At 40.7% G+C, this 19,855-nt stretch overlaps 1 protein-coding gene across 3 annotated transcripts in view; it reads left to right on the forward strand.

The window, feature by feature from the left end:
- The window catches only part of TARS3 (threonyl-tRNA synthetase 3), a 60,805-nt gene that overhangs the window by 14,349 nt on the left and 26,601 nt on the right, over positions 1–19,855 (forward strand). For all 3 annotated transcript variants that reach the window (XR_014313273.1, XR_014313274.1, XM_082736646.1), the window contains exons 4-9: positions 854–975; positions 2,554–2,671; positions 6,834–6,898; positions 10,708–10,786; positions 11,456–11,602; positions 12,404–12,502. Coding sequence is in view for 1 of the 3 variants with exons in the window: in XM_082736646.1 (XP_082592772.1) it covers positions 854–975; positions 2,554–2,671; positions 6,834–6,898; positions 10,708–10,786; positions 11,456–11,602; positions 12,404–12,502 (630 nt within the window). In the remaining 2 variants the exon portion in view is untranslated. The remainder of the gene's footprint in view (positions 1–853; positions 976–2,553; positions 2,672–6,833; positions 6,899–10,707; positions 10,787–11,455; positions 11,603–12,403; positions 12,503–19,855) is intronic.

Consider the following 19,855-nt stretch of genomic DNA (forward strand, 5'->3'; position numbering starts at 1 on the left):
AAACCCAACTTTCCGACTTTGTAGACCTGTAGAGCAGCTCGTGGACAGTGGTAAAAGAACTCACGTGTGGGCTGCCCGGGGCTCTCAGGCAGCCAGCTGCCATTCCCAGGCCACACTTGTCTCCCTCCAGAGCGATCTTGTCAAAATCCATTCAACCTGTGAAGACTGCCGTGTAGATGCAAGCTACTCTGGTCCTCTGCATTCAGCTTAGAGGCTGTCCCTGGACAGAAAGGGAAGGAAACTGGTGTCTGTCACTCCTTGCTTCCCTCCACACTGGGCTGGACTCCACACTGGGCAGCTACTCTGCTCAGCGTCCCGAGTGGGTGGTGGAGGCTTTCACGACCGCTCTGCAAGTGAAGACACCCAGAAGTGGTTTCAGACCTGTGCTTACAGCTGAGACTCAGGACAGCAGTTCACAGTAGAACCCAGCTTGTGACCCTGGTGTAATTGCCAGGAGCTCTCAGAAAGTGTTCTCTTCAACAAGGGCATTAAAGCGTTTCTTTTTTCTTTTCTCTCTCTCTCTTTCTTTCTTTCTTTCAAGATTTTTCTTTACTTATTTGGTGAGAGCACAAGCAGGCAGAGCAGCAGAGGGAGAGGGAGAAGCAAGAGCCCCACTGAGCAGGGAGCCCGATGTGGGGCTCGATCCCAGCTCGTGACCTGAGCTGAAGGCAGTCGCTTCACTGACTGAGCCACCCAGATGCCCCCACTGAAGTGGTTTTTTTTTCAGACTGATGTTGCTCTGTGTCTTGGCATTTGTCCCCTTAAAGGCGATCCGCTTGCCTCCTTGTGTGATGGGACTGACAGTTTTCCATGCCGTCATTGCAATAGCTACTGGCCTCTGTGTTCCCCACAGGTGTACTGGCACTCCAGTGCTCACGTGCTCGGGGAGGCCATGGAGCTCTACTACGGAGGCCACCTGTGCTATGGTCCACCCATTGAAAATGGATTTTATTATGACACGTTCATTGGAGACAGGTAACACCCCTGCAGAGCCACTTCTGAAGGCATGCGTGTATCATGGTTACATATTAATTTAGTGAATGTGTCTATGTTCTGTAACTTGAGTATAGACTGGGCACGTTGGAAAATTATTTTTTTATGAGTTTAGATTCCAGAGCAGCTTCTCCAACTTTCTTTCTTCTCCCCAGAAGGAAGTGATATACCATTTATCTCACATGAGATGACATCTCATGTGAGATAAATATACCAGAGCCTAGTACTAACTTAAGAACAGAATCCCAAATGTAATCCCCAGAGAGCGGTCGGTTCAGTTTCCACTCCATGATAATGAAGGGCGCTACCCACTTTGGCCAGACATCTTGCTCAGATAAGTACCGGGCAGAGTAGACAGAGAGGCCTCGCCTTGGGTAGGTCTGTGTTTGAAATCACTAGCCACAGGCCCAGCCCCAGCCCACCAGCTGTCTCCCGATGGCTCTTAAGGACTAGATGCCAAAGCTGAAACCTTCCCATTTCTGTCCCGCCCTCAATCCAGTTCTATCTCCTAAACGGTTCTCCACCCTCTCCTCTTCCTTCGTACTTCTGCCTCATTTAGACCCATGATTTCTCTTGCTAGATGACTTTGGTACATTTTTGTCCTTAACTTTCACCACCGCACGGAGCACCCAGTACCATTCAACGAGATTCTCGGACCGTCTATCTTGTGCTCTGTGCTTGATGCTGGTGATGCAGCAGGGAACAGATTAGTCTGTCCCCGTGGAGCTCACAGTCTGTTTAGCTTACACGAGAAACAAACGAACAGCCATCTACTGTCAGGTGGTGATGAGTGGTAGGGAGGAAAAGAAGCCAGGTAGGGGGAGGTGTGTGCCATGACACGTGGTCAGGAAGGGGGAAAGAGGTGCTGAAGCAGGGACCCAGACGGAGGAAGGGAGCAAGTTCTGAGGCTGGTGTGTGTGTGGGCGGGGAGGGGAGTGTATTTATGGACATTTGGGGGAAGAACATTCTAGGCCTCTGGAACCTCCCTGGTGTGGGCCTATGCCTGGCTTGTTTGAGGAAAGGCAAGGAAGCCGGCATGGGTGAAGGGGAGTGAGAGTAAACCAGGGAACAGGTGAAAGGGGTCAGCCTCTGGCTCCCAGAGGCCCATTCCTTGTGAGTGCCAGACTGGACACGACAACTCACACCCACAGATCTGTCCCAGCCTTGATTCTATAGTCACTGAAGGCAGGGATTTGTGGGCACTTATTATAGCTCTTTTGAACAAAAGTGTCGATGCATGAAGTATAAGCTAGACCGCACGAAAAACAGACCTCAAAGGAGCTTACCCTCTAACCCGGGAGGATCCTAACAGGGCTTTTCAAATTGCAGAGAACTGTGGGTAAATCATTTCCTCTGTCCAGGGCCTCCCTCAGGATTCTTCTTTGAGCCATGAGTAGATCTGGCGTGCCTGTGGACGTCTAACTCTCCGAAGGCCCGGTGCAGTAAAACACAGAATTCCTCAGTGCAGACAGCGTGTTGCTAAGTGACAACGGTCTACAGAAAGGACATCGCAGGACGGCTGAGAAATCTGTGTTGACCCTCCCTTGCTCTTCTTTTTAGGGCGGTGTCCAGCACGGAATTGTCAGCCTTGGAGGACATCTGTAAGACCATCATCAAAGAAAAGCAGCCTTTCGAAAGACTGGAAGTCAGCAAGGAAGTGCTTCTCGAAATGTTTAAGGTGATTTCGGGAAACTCTTCAGAATGAGAAAACCTTTTGCCAGGAATATTAAAAATGATTAGTTGACATAGACTGCTTTTATTTTTTTTTTTAAACAGATAATTGAGTGTTGCTTGCCACATTGTTCCAGAGTTTGGCAGCCTACCGTGAGGTGGTCCCTAGTCACCCAATGTGATATGTCCCTACTGAGTCCCAAACATTTCATTTTATTTTATTTTATTTTATTTTTATTTTTATTTTTTTTTTTAAAGATTTTATTTATTTATTTGACAGAGAGAGATCACAAGTAGGCAGAGAGGCAGGCAGAGAGAGAGAGAGGAGGAAGCAGGCTCCCTGCTGAGCAGAGAGCCCCATGCGGGACTCGATCCCAGAACCCTGAGATCATGACCTGAGCCGAAGGCAGCGGCTTAACCCACTGAGCCACCCAGGCGCCCCTTATTTTATTTTTTTAAGATTTTATTTATTTATTTGACAGAGAGAGAGAGAGATCACAAGCAGGCAGACAGGCAAGCAGAGAGAGAGGGGGAAGCAGGCTCCCTGCCGAGCAGAGAGCCCAATATGGGTCTCGCTCCCAGGACCCTGAGATAATGACCTGAGCCAAAGCAGAGGCTTAACTTACTGAGGCACCCAGGCACCCCTGGAACATTTTAATGCAGATTTATGTAGGTGGAGGACCAGCTGAATCATTTTCACGTGTGCGTTTATAAATGAGATCAATTTTGAGTGTTGTTAATATTCTGACTGCTAAATTCAATGCCACTTCTGCTTTCTCTTTATATTATTTTGACCAACGTATGTAAATATATTCCTCATCTAATCTAATTTTTATTTATTTATTTTTGAGAGAGAGAGTGAGAGTGTGTGTGCACACGTGTGAGCAGGGGTGGGGGAAGGGGGGGAGAGGGGCAGAGGCACAGGGAGAGAATCTTCAGTAGGCTCCACACCCAGCCCAGACTGGAGCCTGACAGGGGACTCAGTCTCACAGCCCCGAGATCATGGCTGTACTGAAATTGAGAGCCAGATGCTTAACCTGTTGAGCCATGCAGGTGCCCCCTGGTTTTAATTTTAAAATCATATCAGAGAAAGCACGTGATTTGAATACGTAAGACTATTAGTTCTGTGGGCTGGAATTAAAATATAGGTTTGGGCTAGGTAAAGTTGCAGCTTCTCATGTGTGTGTGTGTGTGTGTGTGTGTGAAAATACGCAAACTAGAAAAATTTATTATGTTAACCATTTTTAAGTATATTCATATTGGACAACCGTGACCACCATCCATCCACAGAGCTTTGTTCTCTTTTCCACCTGGAACCCCACACCTAATAAACATGAGCTCCCCTTTTTCTGCCTCTACAGATTTGACTACCCTAAGAATGTATAAATGGAATCATATCTGTCATTTTGTGACCTCCTTCTTTCACTAGCGTTATGTCCTCAAGGTTCGTCCATGTTGTAGCCTATGTCAGAATTTCCTTCCTTTTGAAGGCTGAATAATACTCTGTCATATGTATTGACAGCATTTTTTTGTTCATCCATCTGTTGGTAAACACTTGGGTTGTTTCCACCTTTTGACTATTGTGAAAAGTGTCTCTGCGAACATGGCTGTGCAAAAATATCTGTTCTAGTCCCTGCTTTCAGTTCTTTGGGGTATATACCCAGAAGCTGCTGGATCATATGGAAATTCTCTGCCAACTGCCAGAATGTCTGCCACAGGAGCCACATCATTTTGCATTCCCATCAGTGATGCCCAAACGTTCCAATTTCTCCACATCCTCGCCAACGCTTGTAGTTCTCTGTTTTGTTGGTAGTAGCCATCCTAATGGGTGTGAGGTGGTATCTCATTGTGCCGTTGATTTGCATTTCTTGGATGAGGAGTGATGTTAAGCATATTTTCATTGACCTGTTGGCCAGTTGTGTGTCTTATTTGGGGAAATGTCTGTTCCTCTGCCCACTTTGTAATTAGGTTGTTTGTTTTTTGTTGTTGAATTATAGGAGTTCTTTATATATTCTGGATATTAATCCTGTATCAAATATGTGATTTGCAATTATTTTCTCCTGTTCTGTGGGTTGCCATTTTGCAGCTACTCTTAAGAACTAAACTTAAATGTCTGTGAAAAAAAATGATTTGATTTAAACATATAAGTATGAAACATACTCATGTTTCATAAAAGTTAAATCATACAAATCGATTTTTTTCTCTCAACAATTATCCCCTTTAAATAATCATTTAATAAAAAGTACCTGGCACCAAGGTAGTAGTGATGAAAGCAGGAAAGAAAAGAAAAGGGTCTGGTAACTTTTTAATGTAATGATAGGATCATTTTCTATAAACTTTGTTTTCGTTTTATGCAATAGAACAGCCATGTCCTCAGAGTTTTATTTATTTTATGTTGTTAAAATTGGAATCTTCTAACCTGAATGCAAGACCTAAAACCATAAAAATCCTGGAGAGCACAGGCAGTATCCTTTTTGACAGAGACTGTAACAGCTTCTTTCTACCTATGTCTCCTGAGGTAAGGGACATAAGAGCAAAAATTAACTATTGGGACTACATCAAAATAAAAAGCTCCGTATGACAATGGAAACAATCAACAAAATAAAAGGTAGCCTATTGAATGGGAGAAGATATTTGCAAATAACATATCTGATAGGAAGTTAATATATAAAATATATAAAGAACTTATCAAACAACACCCCAAGAAAGAGTAATCTGATTAAAAATGGGCAGAAGACATGGATAGACATTTTTCCAAAGAAGACATCCAGATGGCCAATAGACACATGAAAAGATGCTCATCATAACTCATCACCAGGGAAACACAAATCAAAACCCCAATGAGATATCACCTCACACCTATCAGAATAGCTAAAATCAACAACACAAGAAATAGAAAGTATTGGCAAGGATATGGAGAAAGGGGATCCCTGTTGTCCTGTTGGTGGGAATGCAAACTGACGCAGCCACTCTGGGAAGCAGTATGTGGGTTCCTCAGAAAATTAAAACTAGAACTATCTTAGGATCCAGCAATCACACTACTACGCGTTTACCCAAAGAACACAAAAATACTAATTCAAAGGGATACATATATCCCTCTGTTTATAGCACCACTATCTACAATAGCCAAAATATGGAAACAACCCAAGTATCCATCAGCTGATGAAAAGATAAAGAAGATGTGGTTTATAAACCTACAATGGAGTATTATTCACCCATAAAAAAGAATGAAATGTTTCCTAGGAAGACATGGATTGAGCTAAATAAGTCAGAGAAAGACAAATGAATGATTTCACTCATATGTGGAATTTAAGAAACTAAACAAATAAGCAAAGGGAAAATAAAAGAGAGAGAGAGGCAACCCAAGAAACACTCTTAACTACAGAGAACAAACTGATGGTTACCAGAGGGGAGGTGAGTGGGGGGATGGGTGAAATAGGCGATGGGGATTAAGGAGGGCACCTGTGGTGAATACCTGGTGATGCATGGGAGTGATGAGTCACTATATTGTACACCTGAAACTACTAACTGAAATTTAAATAAAAACTTAAAAGAAATACATTTTGGAAATGCGATGAAAAAAATCAGAATCTTCCGAAACAGTGCTGTTTAATTAAAAATATAATGTGATAATGATGTACTATATATGTTGGCTAATTGAATTTAAATAAAAAATTAAAAAAATAAAAATGTAATGTAATCTACAAATCTGAGCCACATATGTAATCTTAAATTTTCTGTTAGCCACATTCTAATAGCAAAAGAATGGTGGGATTAATTTTTATAACATTTTTTAACCCATTATATCAAAAATATCACTTCAGTCTGTGACCGACATCAAAGTACTTCACTTGATCTTAGCCAAAAGGCCGAGAAGCAATGACATCAAAGTACTTAATAAGTTATTTTACATCCTGTCCTTCACAGTAAGAAATCCCTTGTGTTTCACACTTAAGCTCATCTCATTTCAGACTGGTTCCATTGCAAGTGCTCTGTAGCCACTCGGGCTCGTGGCTCCTGGTTTGGACACTACTGTTCTCAGCTGTGAGCTCATGGTATTTCCCGGGTCTCAGCAGCTAAAACACAGTAGACATCCATTCAGTGTCTGTTGAAGAAAGTAAAAGTTTTTCTTCCCACATAATAATATGCAAATATATTTTTCTTTGTAGTACAATAAATTTAAGTGCCGCATCCTGAATGAGAAAGTGAACACGCCAACTACGACAGTTTACAGGTAAAGCATTTTTAAGCATTGCTTGTGGTAAACTTGGTGTGAGAAGTAGAAGCAGTTGGTCTTTGGGTGGATGGTGTATTTGTAAATTCTCATGGTTGATGTACTACTTGGGTTTGGGACTCCAGAATGTTATCAGCAAAGGGAAATTACTCCCTCTTCGTTTGTATTTATCAGGCTGTTGCTAAACCCTGAATTTTTGTTTCCTGGACGTTAGAGGTGATGGCACCTTTCCCCCCATGGGTGAGACTGGGTTTGTCCAGTGCCTTACATTTTAGTGGGGGCTGTTAAGGAAGGGAATTTTGTTTTGCCCTTCCATATTCTTATTAATGTGGCAGCGAGAGTTGCTGAGGCCATCTTTATCCCACAGTGATTTTTCTGCCTCTCACCACATTCCCCGTTTCCTGGAGTCCAAGAGCATTAACTTTCATGCATTAGCCAGATGGTCATGATGAAACATAATGAAAGACAATGTGTTTTGGGAACCAAAGGCAAATCAAATAGTAGGAAGAGGCAAGTGAAGTCAGTACCACATGACTTAGTTCTGAGCCCCTTTTTTATTCATGCATTGTTTTTAAAGCTACCTGACAGGTAATTGCTGTCCTCCATGTCTGTGTGTTCTGGCTGGCTGGCTGCTTCTGTGACCTTCATGGTCCATCTTAGAAGATCTGATGTCTATGTAATTGAAATCACAGCTATCCTCCTAAGGGCATTTACTTTCCACAGTAATTAGTATTAAGTATTTATGGTTCTGGGGATTAATTGTGCTGTAAGTCAAGTCATCTCCCCTTTAAGCAAAGCTATGCACAGGGCATTTCTTGCATTATAATATGAACTCATTGCCCTTTGACATTGAAACAGGATAGATACCTGCTTGCCTTATTTTTTCAATTCTCCAATGACCTGATAAGGTTTTATTATTCATTACCTGTAATTCAAATTAATAGAATTTGCATTTTAAAGCTTAAAGACACACGAGGAAATAGAAAAGATATGCTGTTTTAAAAATTCTGGCTTCTAATACTTGAGCCTTTTTGGTTATTTCTTTGAGCCTTACTTAGGTCAACACTGACACTTCTTACTCTGCCAGTTTAATTTTTGGAAAATGAATTGCTTTTCTTTCTATAGGGTTATTTAAAGATTAGAGTATTGAGGTCTTTCGTGTTAATTAGGCATTTCTTCCATTCCTCTGATTGTTGGTTTACTACTTCCATTTTGGGCAGAGAACAATACAGCCTGGTCATTCAAAGAAATGATATTTTCATCTTTAAAGCTTATTTCACTTTGGTGAATAAACCAGTACCTCTATGTATTCATTGTTATTTTTAACCTTTTAAGCAGTGAACTTTAAAAATATTTAAAATTGGTTACAGTAGTTAAGGAACAACTCACTTTCTTTATTAAATTTTCCTTAAATTAATTGATTTTTAAGGACCTCTCCTCTGACTGTTACACAGATGTATAAATACTGTGTCATTTGTATTTTAAATGTTCTGTTCTTGGAAAAAAAGTCTGCTTATTAAGGTTTGGGGGTCCTTGTTTGTTAGAGGTACGAGTGAATTCCCAGCAACAGTATTAGGTGCCTTTTGTTTGTTTGTTTGTTCTGTTTTGTTTTTTGTCCCCGTGAGGAGGGAACAGAGGGAGAGAGAGAATCTTAAGTATGTTCCATGCCCAGCACATGATGCGGGCTTGATTGCTCGGCCCTGAGATCATGACCTGAGCCAAAATCAAGAGTCGGACAATTAACCAACTGAGCTATCCAGGAGCGCCACCAAATTTCTTTTTTAATTTATTTTCAGCTTAACAGTATTCATTGTTTTTGCACCACACCCAGGGTTCCATGCAATATGTGCCCTCTATAATACCCACCACCTTGTTTTAATAGTTGTGTCATCTCTGACACCACTTTTAAACCTTGGCCGGAGAGTTACATTGTAAGTCAGTGTTCTGTTTTAGTAAACCAAAAGACAAGTAAGCATTTTGTCATAATGCCAGAGAGCCTAAAAACAAATAGAACACTCTTGAAATTTATTTATTTACTTTTAAAACAGCCCTGATTTTTTTCTTTTATATATTTCCTCAAATTTTCTTTTTTTAAAATTTAAGTTAATTTAATTTTTTCAGTGTCCTAAAATTCACTATTTATGCCCCACACCCAGTGCTCCATGCAATATGTGCCCTCCTTAATACCCACCACCAGGCTCACCCAACCCCCATCTCCCCCAAAACCCACGCATTGTTTTTCAGAGTCCACAGTCTCTCATGGTTTGTCTCCCCCTCCAATTTACCCCAAATCCCTTCTCCTCTCCATCTCCCCATGTCCTCCATGTTATTCCTTATGCTCCACAAGTAAGTGAAACCATATGATAATTGACTCTATCTGCTTGACTTATTTCATTCAGCATAATCTCCCCTAGTCCCGTCCATGTTGATACAAAAGTTGGGTATTCATCCTTTCTGATGGAGGCATAATACTCCATAGTATATATGGATCACATCTTCTTTATCCATTTGTCTGTTGAAGGGCATCTTGACTCTTTCCACAGTTTGGGGACTATGGCCATTGCTGCTATGAACATTGGGGTACAAATGGCCCTTCTTTTCACTACATCTGTATCTTTGGGGTAAATACCCAGTAGTGCCATTCAGAGTCATAGGGAAGCTCTATTTTTAATTTCTTAAGAAATTTCCACACTGTTTTCCAAAGTGGCTCTACCAACTTGCATTCCCACCAACAGTGTAAGAAAGTTCTGATTTTTTTAAAAAAGGTTTCATTTATTTATTTGGGACACTCATGCAGGGAAGAGGAGCAGAAGGAGGGAGGGAGGGAGAAGCAGACTCCCTGCTGAGCAGGGAGCCTGGATGCAGGGCTCCATCCCAGGACCCTCGGATCATGACCTGAACGAACGGAAGGCAGAGGCTTCATCAACTGAGCCACCCAGGCGCCCCAGACCTGATTTTTAAGAACAGGTTTAGATCTACAGCAAAATAGAGAAGGCACAACAATTTCTCCTGTACCCCCCCCTTCACCTGTGCACAGCCTCGCCCACTCTCAACACCCCCCACAAACTGACACATGAAACACAAGTGATGGACCTTCACATGATGGACATGTCACAGTCACAGAGAGCCCAGAGCCTGCATCATGGTTCACTCTTGTTGGGGTACCTTCTGTGGGTTTGGTGAAGTTTATTTTTAGAGTGAGGTATCAAGTTAGTATATTTTGTATAAATTGCAGGTAATTTTGGTTTTGAAAGTTAGTGTAGAGCAGGGGAATGACTTTTTGATTTTATGAAAGTGGAAGGGTTTTAAGAGCCTTGGGATATGACATTGAAAAGTGGGGTCTTTATGTACAGTTACTTTCAGAAGATTATGTAACTTTTGAATTTTTTTTAAAAAATTGTATTTACTTATTTGAGAGATAGACAGTGAGAGAGACCATAAGAGGGGAGAAGGTCAGAGGGAGAAGCAGACTCCCTGTGGAGCTGGGAGCCAGATGCAGGACTTCATAGCTGGACTCCGGAATCATGACCTGAGACGAAGGCAGTTACTTAACCAACTAAGCCACCTAGGAGCCCTGTAACTTTTGAATTTGAGCAGAGAAGGGAATACTGGGATCTAAGGCTAGATAAATTGCCTCTTTATCCTAAATTAAAAATTAATTTTATTTTAAGTTGTCCCCAAATTAAAAATTGACCAAAGATGTATAAATAAGTGAGATCCTTCACTTTAAACATGAAAACTCAGTTTTTAATGAATGATCCGTAAAGCTGAAACTGTTATCTGGGCATGTCTGAAATATTTCATTATAGGTGCGGTCCGCTAATTGACCTCTGCAAAGGCCCCCATGTAAGACACACTGGGAAAATTAAAACCATAAAAATTTTCAAGGTAAGGATTTTTGTTTAATACAGCAAACTTAAGATGACCCGGATAATGAGGAATTTCAATCATATCTTTTATAATCTGAACATTGCAGAAATAATGAAATACTTCATTATTTAATTTTTACATAAACTTCTAAAAATACTATAATTTTTTACATTTTTGATAATTAGTACCTTACAAGTAGCTGTTAACTTTTTATTATCGAACCTTACTTTGCCTTTCTTTTTCATATGGCATGTTAAGATATTGATCTGCATATAGATAGTTAAGATATATAGACATAAGATTGTTAAGATATATAGATTTATAGATGTAAAGATATTGTTTTCTCAAATCACCATAAGTGAACAAGAACACTTGACTGGATTATCACGTCCCCCTTCCTCTGCTGCTGCTCTCTTTGGTGGTGCAGTTACTCTTGGCCTTGCCTGTCTTCCCCTTCTCCCACACTTCCCATTCCCACAGTCCACAGTGGACTCAATCATTTTCTGATGGATTTGGGCTGGGCAGGTTTAATTAGACTCCATTTCACAGTCTTTCCAGGAGTACTAAAAGTCATCTTTAAGTAAAGCCACGTGGATGATATTGCAGAAAATTGTGCACATGTTTAAAATCAGGTTTATTTGTCACCAAATGTTTGGTGTGCTTACCTAAATCCTACTGGATGTGTAGAATTCCTCAACGTATTGGGAGGGAAATCCCAAAATGGAAACACTGCAGAGGATCTACGGGATCTCCTTCCCTGATAACAAGATGATGAAGACCTGGGAAAAGTTCCAAGAGGAAGCCAAGAATCGAGATCACAGGAAGATTGGAAAGGTACCTGCGTGTCCTGGTCCCCAGCAGGATGGGGATTTTCCTTGTTGGCCTCTGATTAAGTTGTTCGGTGTCTCTTCATCTGTTGTCCAGTCTTCTGTTCTTGCTAGCACTCTGAGTTGACTTTGCTGTTGGGTTCTTGCATGCTAATCTCCTAAGTGTCTTCTCACCTCTTGCCTTCCCGTGTCTTCTGTTAAATTTAGACATTACACCCTTCTCTCATTCTTACCATGAAACAAAAATAACATACTTTGTATTTGGGCAGCAGGGCAGAAAGAAAGAAGGAGATTTGAGAGCAGGCAGACCCGGGTTTCAGTCTCCATGGGGCCATTTAGGAGCTATGTTATGTGGGGGCCCAGGTATTTGCTTCTGGGACTCCCTGTGCTCGTCTCTTCCTCGGAAGCCCTTGCAGGGCTGATGCAAAGACAGATGCTGGATGGTGGCAACATGGGGCAGGTGTTCAGTGGTGACAGCCATGATACAATCCCCATCAGGTAGAGCCCACCTCCCGAGGTGATCTTGTCTGAACTTTGTGCCACGTTCTCTGCCCATGAGGTCCACGCTCCCCGGTGCCCAGTCAGAAATCAGCAGTAAATAAAAGGTGAACGAAAAGCTAACTAACCATAAATACAAATTGTGATTTTATATGCACTAGTACATAGAGGTAAGTATTGAGGGGGCTTCGGGAAGTCAGTCATTAGAAGATGGAAATTGTGACTGAGTCATTCCTAGCATGTCACATACGTATAGTGAATATTGATCAATGGCAGTGAGATTTGAGATGCATTTATTGTTTTAATCTAGGAACAAGAACTGTTCTTTTTCCATGATTTGAGTCCTGGAAGCTGCTTTTTTCTTCCCAGAGGAGCCTTCATTTATAATACACTTATGGATTTCATACGAGTAAGTTAACTTTTAAAATGTTTTTCTTATCCAGCCCCATTTTACATTTTATTATTTTCTTTCATAGTAAGATGGCCAAGCATTTTCATTATCTTTAGTTTGGTAATATTAATAAGAGTTTTGAACCTAGAAGAGAAATACTGGGTTGAGCCTCAGAAAAAATTGAGATAAATTCTATATTCCCTAGATAAAATGCATTCTTGGGATTTCAATAAGTGCACCTCCCATCCATGGAAGTTTCTAGAACATGAACAATACAGAGATAAGCATTATTAGGCTAAGCATGGAACTCCCTGTGAAGGAGAGGAAAGGAGGAAGTGTCTAACTGGTACACAATGCTAAATGATGAAGGGTTGCTTCTCAAAATATGGTCCATGGTCCCTCTCCATTGTCCATGGTGTGATTCCCAGGTAACTTGGCAACTCCATCCAGAGCCAAGAGTAAAGACAACTGTATAAAATACCTTCGTGTAATAAAGGTAAAATCTTCGTGTAAAATCTATAGATTAGAAAGTCTTCAGTTTATATCATTTGAACTACAGATTCTGTTCAAAGGCGATCCATGTAGACTATTAGGATTATGTTTCCTTTTTTGCATGTGTTTTTGTCTTTCCCATAACTAATAATCTTCTAAAATTTTCACTTACTCAGTCTTATATCACTAACTTATTTAGTTCTTATCACTAATTCACCCTCAAACTTTTCCTCAAAACTGCAAAACTCCTTACGCGTGTTTTCTGATGATCCAGGTAATGTCTCAGTAATTTTCAAAATGTGGTCCTCTTGTTCTAGAATTAACTTGCTATAGGGATTCTTGCCAACTGGCATCTTAGGACTTGCTTTCTTCATCAGTCTCGCGACTCCCCTCACGTCTCTGCTGTGTTCATTCTCCTCTTTCCTCATCACACATCTTCCTCTTCCTTCCTTATCCCTCTCTTCTGGGGGAGCACTTTCTTCAGTAACTTCCTGAGAAAAGGTTAGTGGCGCGAGCTGGTTATTCTCTGTCCACCTCACCAGTCTCGTTTCTCTTCCTTCTCTTCCTGTGCCGTGTCCCTGGAGGCTAAGTTCTGTGGACTCTATAACCTGGGCTACATACCCTCCAGTAGGGATTGGCCAGGATGAAGCCATAGTAGGCCAGACGGCCTTGAAGAAGCACTGAAGATTATCCAGGACTTGAGCAGGTGGTGATGGCCATCACAACTGCTATTTCGGATGGGCTGTCTTTGTGGAGAATCAGCACAGTCCCTGGCACCCCAAACTCTTGAGGTTAGGGGCTGAGTGTGTGGAGAATAACCAGAAAACCCCTATGGTGGCCTGAAAGCAATCTCTTATCTTTATAGATGCAAGACACACATGGTTGATGATTAGACCCGAGGCCTGATTGTACGGGCTGCAGAATTGTAAAGTCATTTAAATTCACAACCCCAGTTGTTTGTTATGCTAAGGTAAGGGCACTTGTGGGTAAGAGTGGGTTCCTGAATTTTGGAGCAAGAATTTTTGGCAGACAGAGATGAGGCAGAGGACTTGAAATTTCTAGATACCCTTTGTCTGAAGAAATTGGCCTTTACATGCAAACTAAACAAAAATATTCAGGGACTTTACCTGTTTTTTCTCTTCTATATGGTCTTGCCTTTCCCCATATTTAGTAATTTTTTATTATATCTAAATACTGTATATAAAAAGAACTTCAAAGGCTGTAAATAATGTCATCTTCCACGAGAGCATTTACCTCCTGCCAAGACTGAAGGCTAATTGCTTGATCCAATTAAAGATTGTGCTGAGTTAGGGTGGGGCTTTCATTTTGATAAGACATGGTCTATCTCTTCTTCATCCATATTTCTAGGGCATGACCCTGGGTCTCCAGACCTGACAGTCTGGTCTCTTCAGCTCTGAAAGCCTGGAGGAGAGTCAAATCTGCTCTTTGAATGTGTTCTACTGGGTAGCAAATGGTTCCAGATCCCATCCGATTACTGTGTTGGCCCAACATCTAATAATACGTCATCTGAATCAGGTTTAGGTGCAGACAAGGCTCCTCAGGAGCAAAGTACAGGTCACCAAGTGCAGTCCTGCTCATTGTGAGATCTGCCCCGCCCACAATACAAAGTAATGACAGACAAACAGGATGCAGTACATACTGCCATTCAAAAAGGGTTGGGGAAGAGTAGTAGTCACCGATCTGCAGAAATCCTGACAATGTACTCATTCTTTCTCCCTGGTCAGAAAATGCACTTTGGTTAGGACTTTTGTCTCTGCATGGGCTGAGATTCTCAATCTGTTTCTTTTGGTAGGCATTTAGGGGTTCCAAGGCCTCATCTCATTGTGTGCTATCTCTGTCCCTTTTAATCTATGCCAGTACAATTCCTTTAAAAGCTTCATGAGGTCTTTTATATACAATTATAGTCAACACTTAGGTGAAAATCACACCCGTGTCTCTTTATGAGCCAGATCTTTCTCTACCTAAGCCTGCCTGTGAGGTTGATGTGAGACAGTACACTTAAGATTCTTTTTTTTTTTTTTTAAGATTTTATTTATTTATTTGACAGAGAGAGATCACCCATAGGCAGAGAGGCAGGCAGAGAGAAAGAGGGATGCAGGCTCCCCACTGAGCAGAGAGCCCAGTGTGGGGCTCGATCCTAGGACCCTGGGATCATGACCAGAGTGGAAGGCAGAGGCTTTAACCCACTGAGCCACCCAGGCGCCACAGTACACTCAATTCTTAAAAGCCTTAATGTTTGGGGCACTTGGGTGACTCAGTCGGTTAAGCATTTGACTTACGGTTTTGGCTCAAGTCATGATCTCGAAGTTGGGAGACTGAGGCCACCTTGGGCTCTGGTGTCAGTGCAGAGTCTGCTTTGGATTCTCTCTCCCTTTGCCTCTAGCTCATACGCACTCTCCCTCTCAAAACAAATCTTAAAATAAAAAAACATTTTAAAGTCTTATTGTCTAGGTGACAGAGTCTACCAAGCACAGTCTTAAGACTCTCAGAAGACTTACCAGCTATCACATGGATCATTCTGAGGTCTTCACAAGTGACACACAGTCATACCCTCAAGAGCTTTACCCTAGGCCCTGCTTTATTGGTGGTGACAAGCCTTTCTTACCTTGTGAGTCTTTTGCTGGAGAGTCTAAGGATACAATAGTTTCATTTTTGAATCCAACAGATCCTGTCATTTTGATACTCCCTCTCAAAATCCTAATAGTACCCTGGGACGCCTGGGTGGCTCAGTTGGTTAAGCAGCTGCCTTCAGCTCAGGTCATGATCCCAGCGTCCTGGGATTGAGTCCCACATTGGGCTCCTTGCTTGGCAGGGAGCCTGCTTCTCCCTCTGACCCTGCCTGCCACTCTGTCTGCCTGTGCTCGCTTTCATTCTCTCTCTCTCTGACAAATAAATAAAATAAATAAAATCTTTTTAAAAAAAATCATAATAGTACCCTATTTAGTTTACGTCTCTCTTATATTTTGTCATAGGCAGCCATAAGAAGTCACTTGTCCCTTTCTTCTTTCCGCCTAGACACATCTTAGCTATAGTTCATGAATTCTTTGCATAGTTTTTCTGTTTTTCATGACTCAGGTGATAGTGTTACCCGTTTTTTGGCACCACATAACAAGAGTCCCTTTTCTTCATCCTCCAATGTATTTTCCTCACTGTCCTTCCAAGTCCTCACAGAGAGTCTCTAGCCTTCCAGTTCCCGCCCACCATCTGGCTCCAAAGTCAAGGCTGCATATTTTAGGCTTCCATTATAGCAGCACCCACATCTGGTACAAATTCTGTTCTCGTTGTCTATTAAAGCATAAAGAATGTCCTAAAGCTTAGTTGCTTAAAATGGCCTTGGCCTTTTTCTTTCCTTTCCTTTCTTTAGAGATTTTATTTATTTATTTGACACAGAGAGACACAGTGAGAGAGGGAACACTAGCAGGGGGAGTGGTGGAGGGAGAGGCAGGATTCCTGAGGAACAGGGAGCCCAATGTAGGACTTAATCCCAGGACCCTGGGATCATGACCTGAGCTGAAGGCAGACACTTAACTGACTGAGCCATCCAGGAGTCCCAGTTTTTTTTTTTTTTTAATTATTATCTCTAATGGTCTAAGTGTTAGGCTTATCAAGGTGGTTCTACATTGAGTTCCTTATATGACTGCATTCAGGTGGAGGCTGATGCCGGAATTGCTGGTTGAAATTCAAGTTACATTTGTTGAAATGCATAAAGATGAAGCTTACAGCATAAGAAATTTTCACACATGTGTGCATCTATATAATCACCACCTAAATCAAGACATAGAACAGTTCCATCCTTTTTAAAAAATATATTTTATTTACTTATTTACTTTAGAGGGAGAGAGACACAGAGAGAGCAGGGGAGGAACACATAGAGAAGGACCAACAGACTCCCAGCTCAGTGTGGAGCCCAGCACAGGGCTTGATCCCACGATCCTGAGATCATGACCTGAGCTGAAATCAAGAGTTGATTTCACCCAGGCGCCTTTAGGAAAGTTCCATCCTTTCATAAAGTCCTCTTACATCTTCCCAATCAATACCTGCCTCCCCTCTTCTCACCTGAGATGATCTTGCTGATTTCTCCTAACTGTAGATCACTTGTGCCTTGTCATAAACTTCATACAATATTAGCTATTGTGTTTCTGGCTTCTTTTGTTCCACTTAATGTCTGAGATTCATCCAAATTTTGCGTATAATTTTCTTTCTATTGTTTGAGGTATTTCATTTTGTGACTATATAAAAGGGTATTTATTTGTTCTCCTGTAGGTATACATTTACATTTACGTTGTTTCCACTTTGGAGCTATATACATGAAACTGTTACCAACATTTTTGTACCTGTCTTTTGGTGGACACAGGTACTCACTTCTCTTGCGCATATACCAGGAGTGGAATTGCTAGGTATGGTAATGACTAATTTAAGAAAATATTGAATAGTTTTTAGTGGTTGACCCATATGCTGTTCCTTCCAGAAATGTATGAGTGTTCCAGTTACTCTACATGCTCCTCAACACTTGGTATTTATCAGTTTGTCGTTCGGGGAGGTACCATGGTATTTTTCTGCATTTCCCTGATGAATAATAATATGACAGCCTTTCCATATGTTTATTGATCATTTGGATATCCTCTTTTGTGAAATTCCTGTTTAAGTCTTTTCTCCATCTTAAAAAACTGAGTTGTCTTTTTATTAATGATTTTTTAGGGGCTCTTTCTTTATTCTGATATGCGTCATTTGCTGAATGTGTATATTGTGAGTGTGGTTTTTCAAGCTGTGGCTTATGGATTCACTTTCTTAATGATGTCTTTTAGCCAACAGTTCTCATGTTTAACAAAGTCTGGTATATTATTCTTTTCTTTTCTTTTCTGGTTAGGGCTTTTCATGCCCTCTTTAAGGAATCTTTGCCGATTTCAGAGTCATGAAAACAGTCTTCTTTTTTCTATTCTAGAAGCTTGATTGTATTTGTTTTCAGAGTCGAGGTTGATTTTTATTCACAGGTTTATCCAGTGGCTTCAGTACCATTTATTACTGCAGTAGAATCTTTTGTCCTAAACCATTATTTATTTCTGGATATTCACTCTGTTCTTTTGGTCCCTTTGTTATCTGCCCTTGCATTAACACCACATTGCTTTGACTACCGTAACTTATTGTAAGTATATATTGTCTTAATATCAGTAATTAAATTTTTCAATTTTATTCTTATTCAGGATCATTTTGGCTATTCTAGATTCTTTGTGCTTCCATACGAATTTTATATCATCCTTTTCATTTCCTAAAAAAAATAACTGATTGGGATTTTGATTGGAATTACGTTCATTCTATAGATTAATTTGCAGATAATTGACACCTTGACCACATTGAGTTTTCCAATCTCTGGACATGGAAATTCTGTCTGTTCATTTAGTTCTTTCTTTTCCCTCAGCAGTATTTTATAACTTCTATTTTAGAGGTCTTGCACATCTTTCATCAGTTTATTCCTAGACAGTCTTTTGAGTGTATGTACTCTTCTTTGGCTCAGGTCATGATCTGAGGGTTGTAGAGACTGAACCCCACATCAGGCTCTGCACTGGGTGCCTCTCCCCTTACCCCTGCTTGTTATCTCTCACTCTCTCTCTTTCAAAAAAAGAAAGAAATGAAAGTTAAAGCTGCAGTAAGCTCCATGTCCACCAGACTATTCCCCAGCCACACCCCATGGCAAAACAACAACAACAACAACAACAACAACAACAACAAACCTGAAAATACCAGAGATTGGCAAGAATGTGGAGAAACTCTAACTTGCATTGGTGGAAATGCAAAATGGTACTGCTGCTTTGTAAAACAGTTTGGCAGTTTCTTACACAATTAAACATATGCTTACCATGTGACCTATCAATTCCACTCCTACTTATTCACTTAAGAAAAACAAAAACATGTACATACAGAGACTTGTATCTGAATGTCCGCAGAAACCTTATTTACAGTAGTAAAACTGCAGAAAATAAGCTGTAAGCATAATGACATTTCTCGTCATAGGGCATACTTTAAAATCATTCCCAAACACATAAACTGTAAACATGATTAGCAATATTATGCAGAGTGGATTAAAAGTCCATTGATTATCTCCTGAGCCTAGCTTTAAAATAGTCTCTAGTCCAAACAAAAAAACAAACACAATTTTTAGGATCTTGTTTAATCTGAACATATAGAGGCATCTGACATAGCCACAGAATAATTGCTGTCCTTTGTAATGATCTATTATTTTGTAAAGACTTTCTAATTTAGTAAAAATGAAAGATAGGAAAACAACTTACTGAATGGCTGAGACCAGCTATCTACAACCAGATTGAAAAGTTATTCTGCTGAAGAGTAACAATGGAGTAATTTTAATTGATATGAAATGAGTGTTTTTTGTTATTTTAAAATATTATGTTTTATACTTCTTTAACTGTAAGAAAAAATTTTTCTACTTCATTAAAATATGCTGGGCTAGATCTGTGCCAGACATCCCTTAAGTGATTGACAAATGGTGAGAACCTAAGAAACCAGCAACAGAGATCATCTAATTGATACCTTGAAGAAAAAAAAGTTTACATAAACTAAGAACTTTGGTTGAAAGACTCTCTTTTCCTGTCCCAAGTGATTGAGCTGGGGATGCTGTTGATAGGTAGGGAGGAAGAGAAGACAGCTTATGACTTTATGGATACCAACCACTTAAGGTGTTATAAATTACAATTCTCAGCTTTATTTCTGTTTAAGACTAAATAGATCAAAACTAAATTTGCATGCAACATAACATTCACGCTTATCAAGTTATAAAATGATTCTGCCTCTTAAGTAATAGAAAAATACTTGCTGTTTATCTAGAATGTATAAGGATTTTGG

The sequence above is a fragment of the Mustela nivalis genome (assembly GCF_964662115.1).
Source record: "Mustela nivalis genome assembly, chromosome: 6".
In the NCBI taxonomy this organism is placed as follows: Eukaryota; Metazoa; Chordata; class Mammalia; order Carnivora; family Mustelidae; genus Mustela; species Mustela nivalis.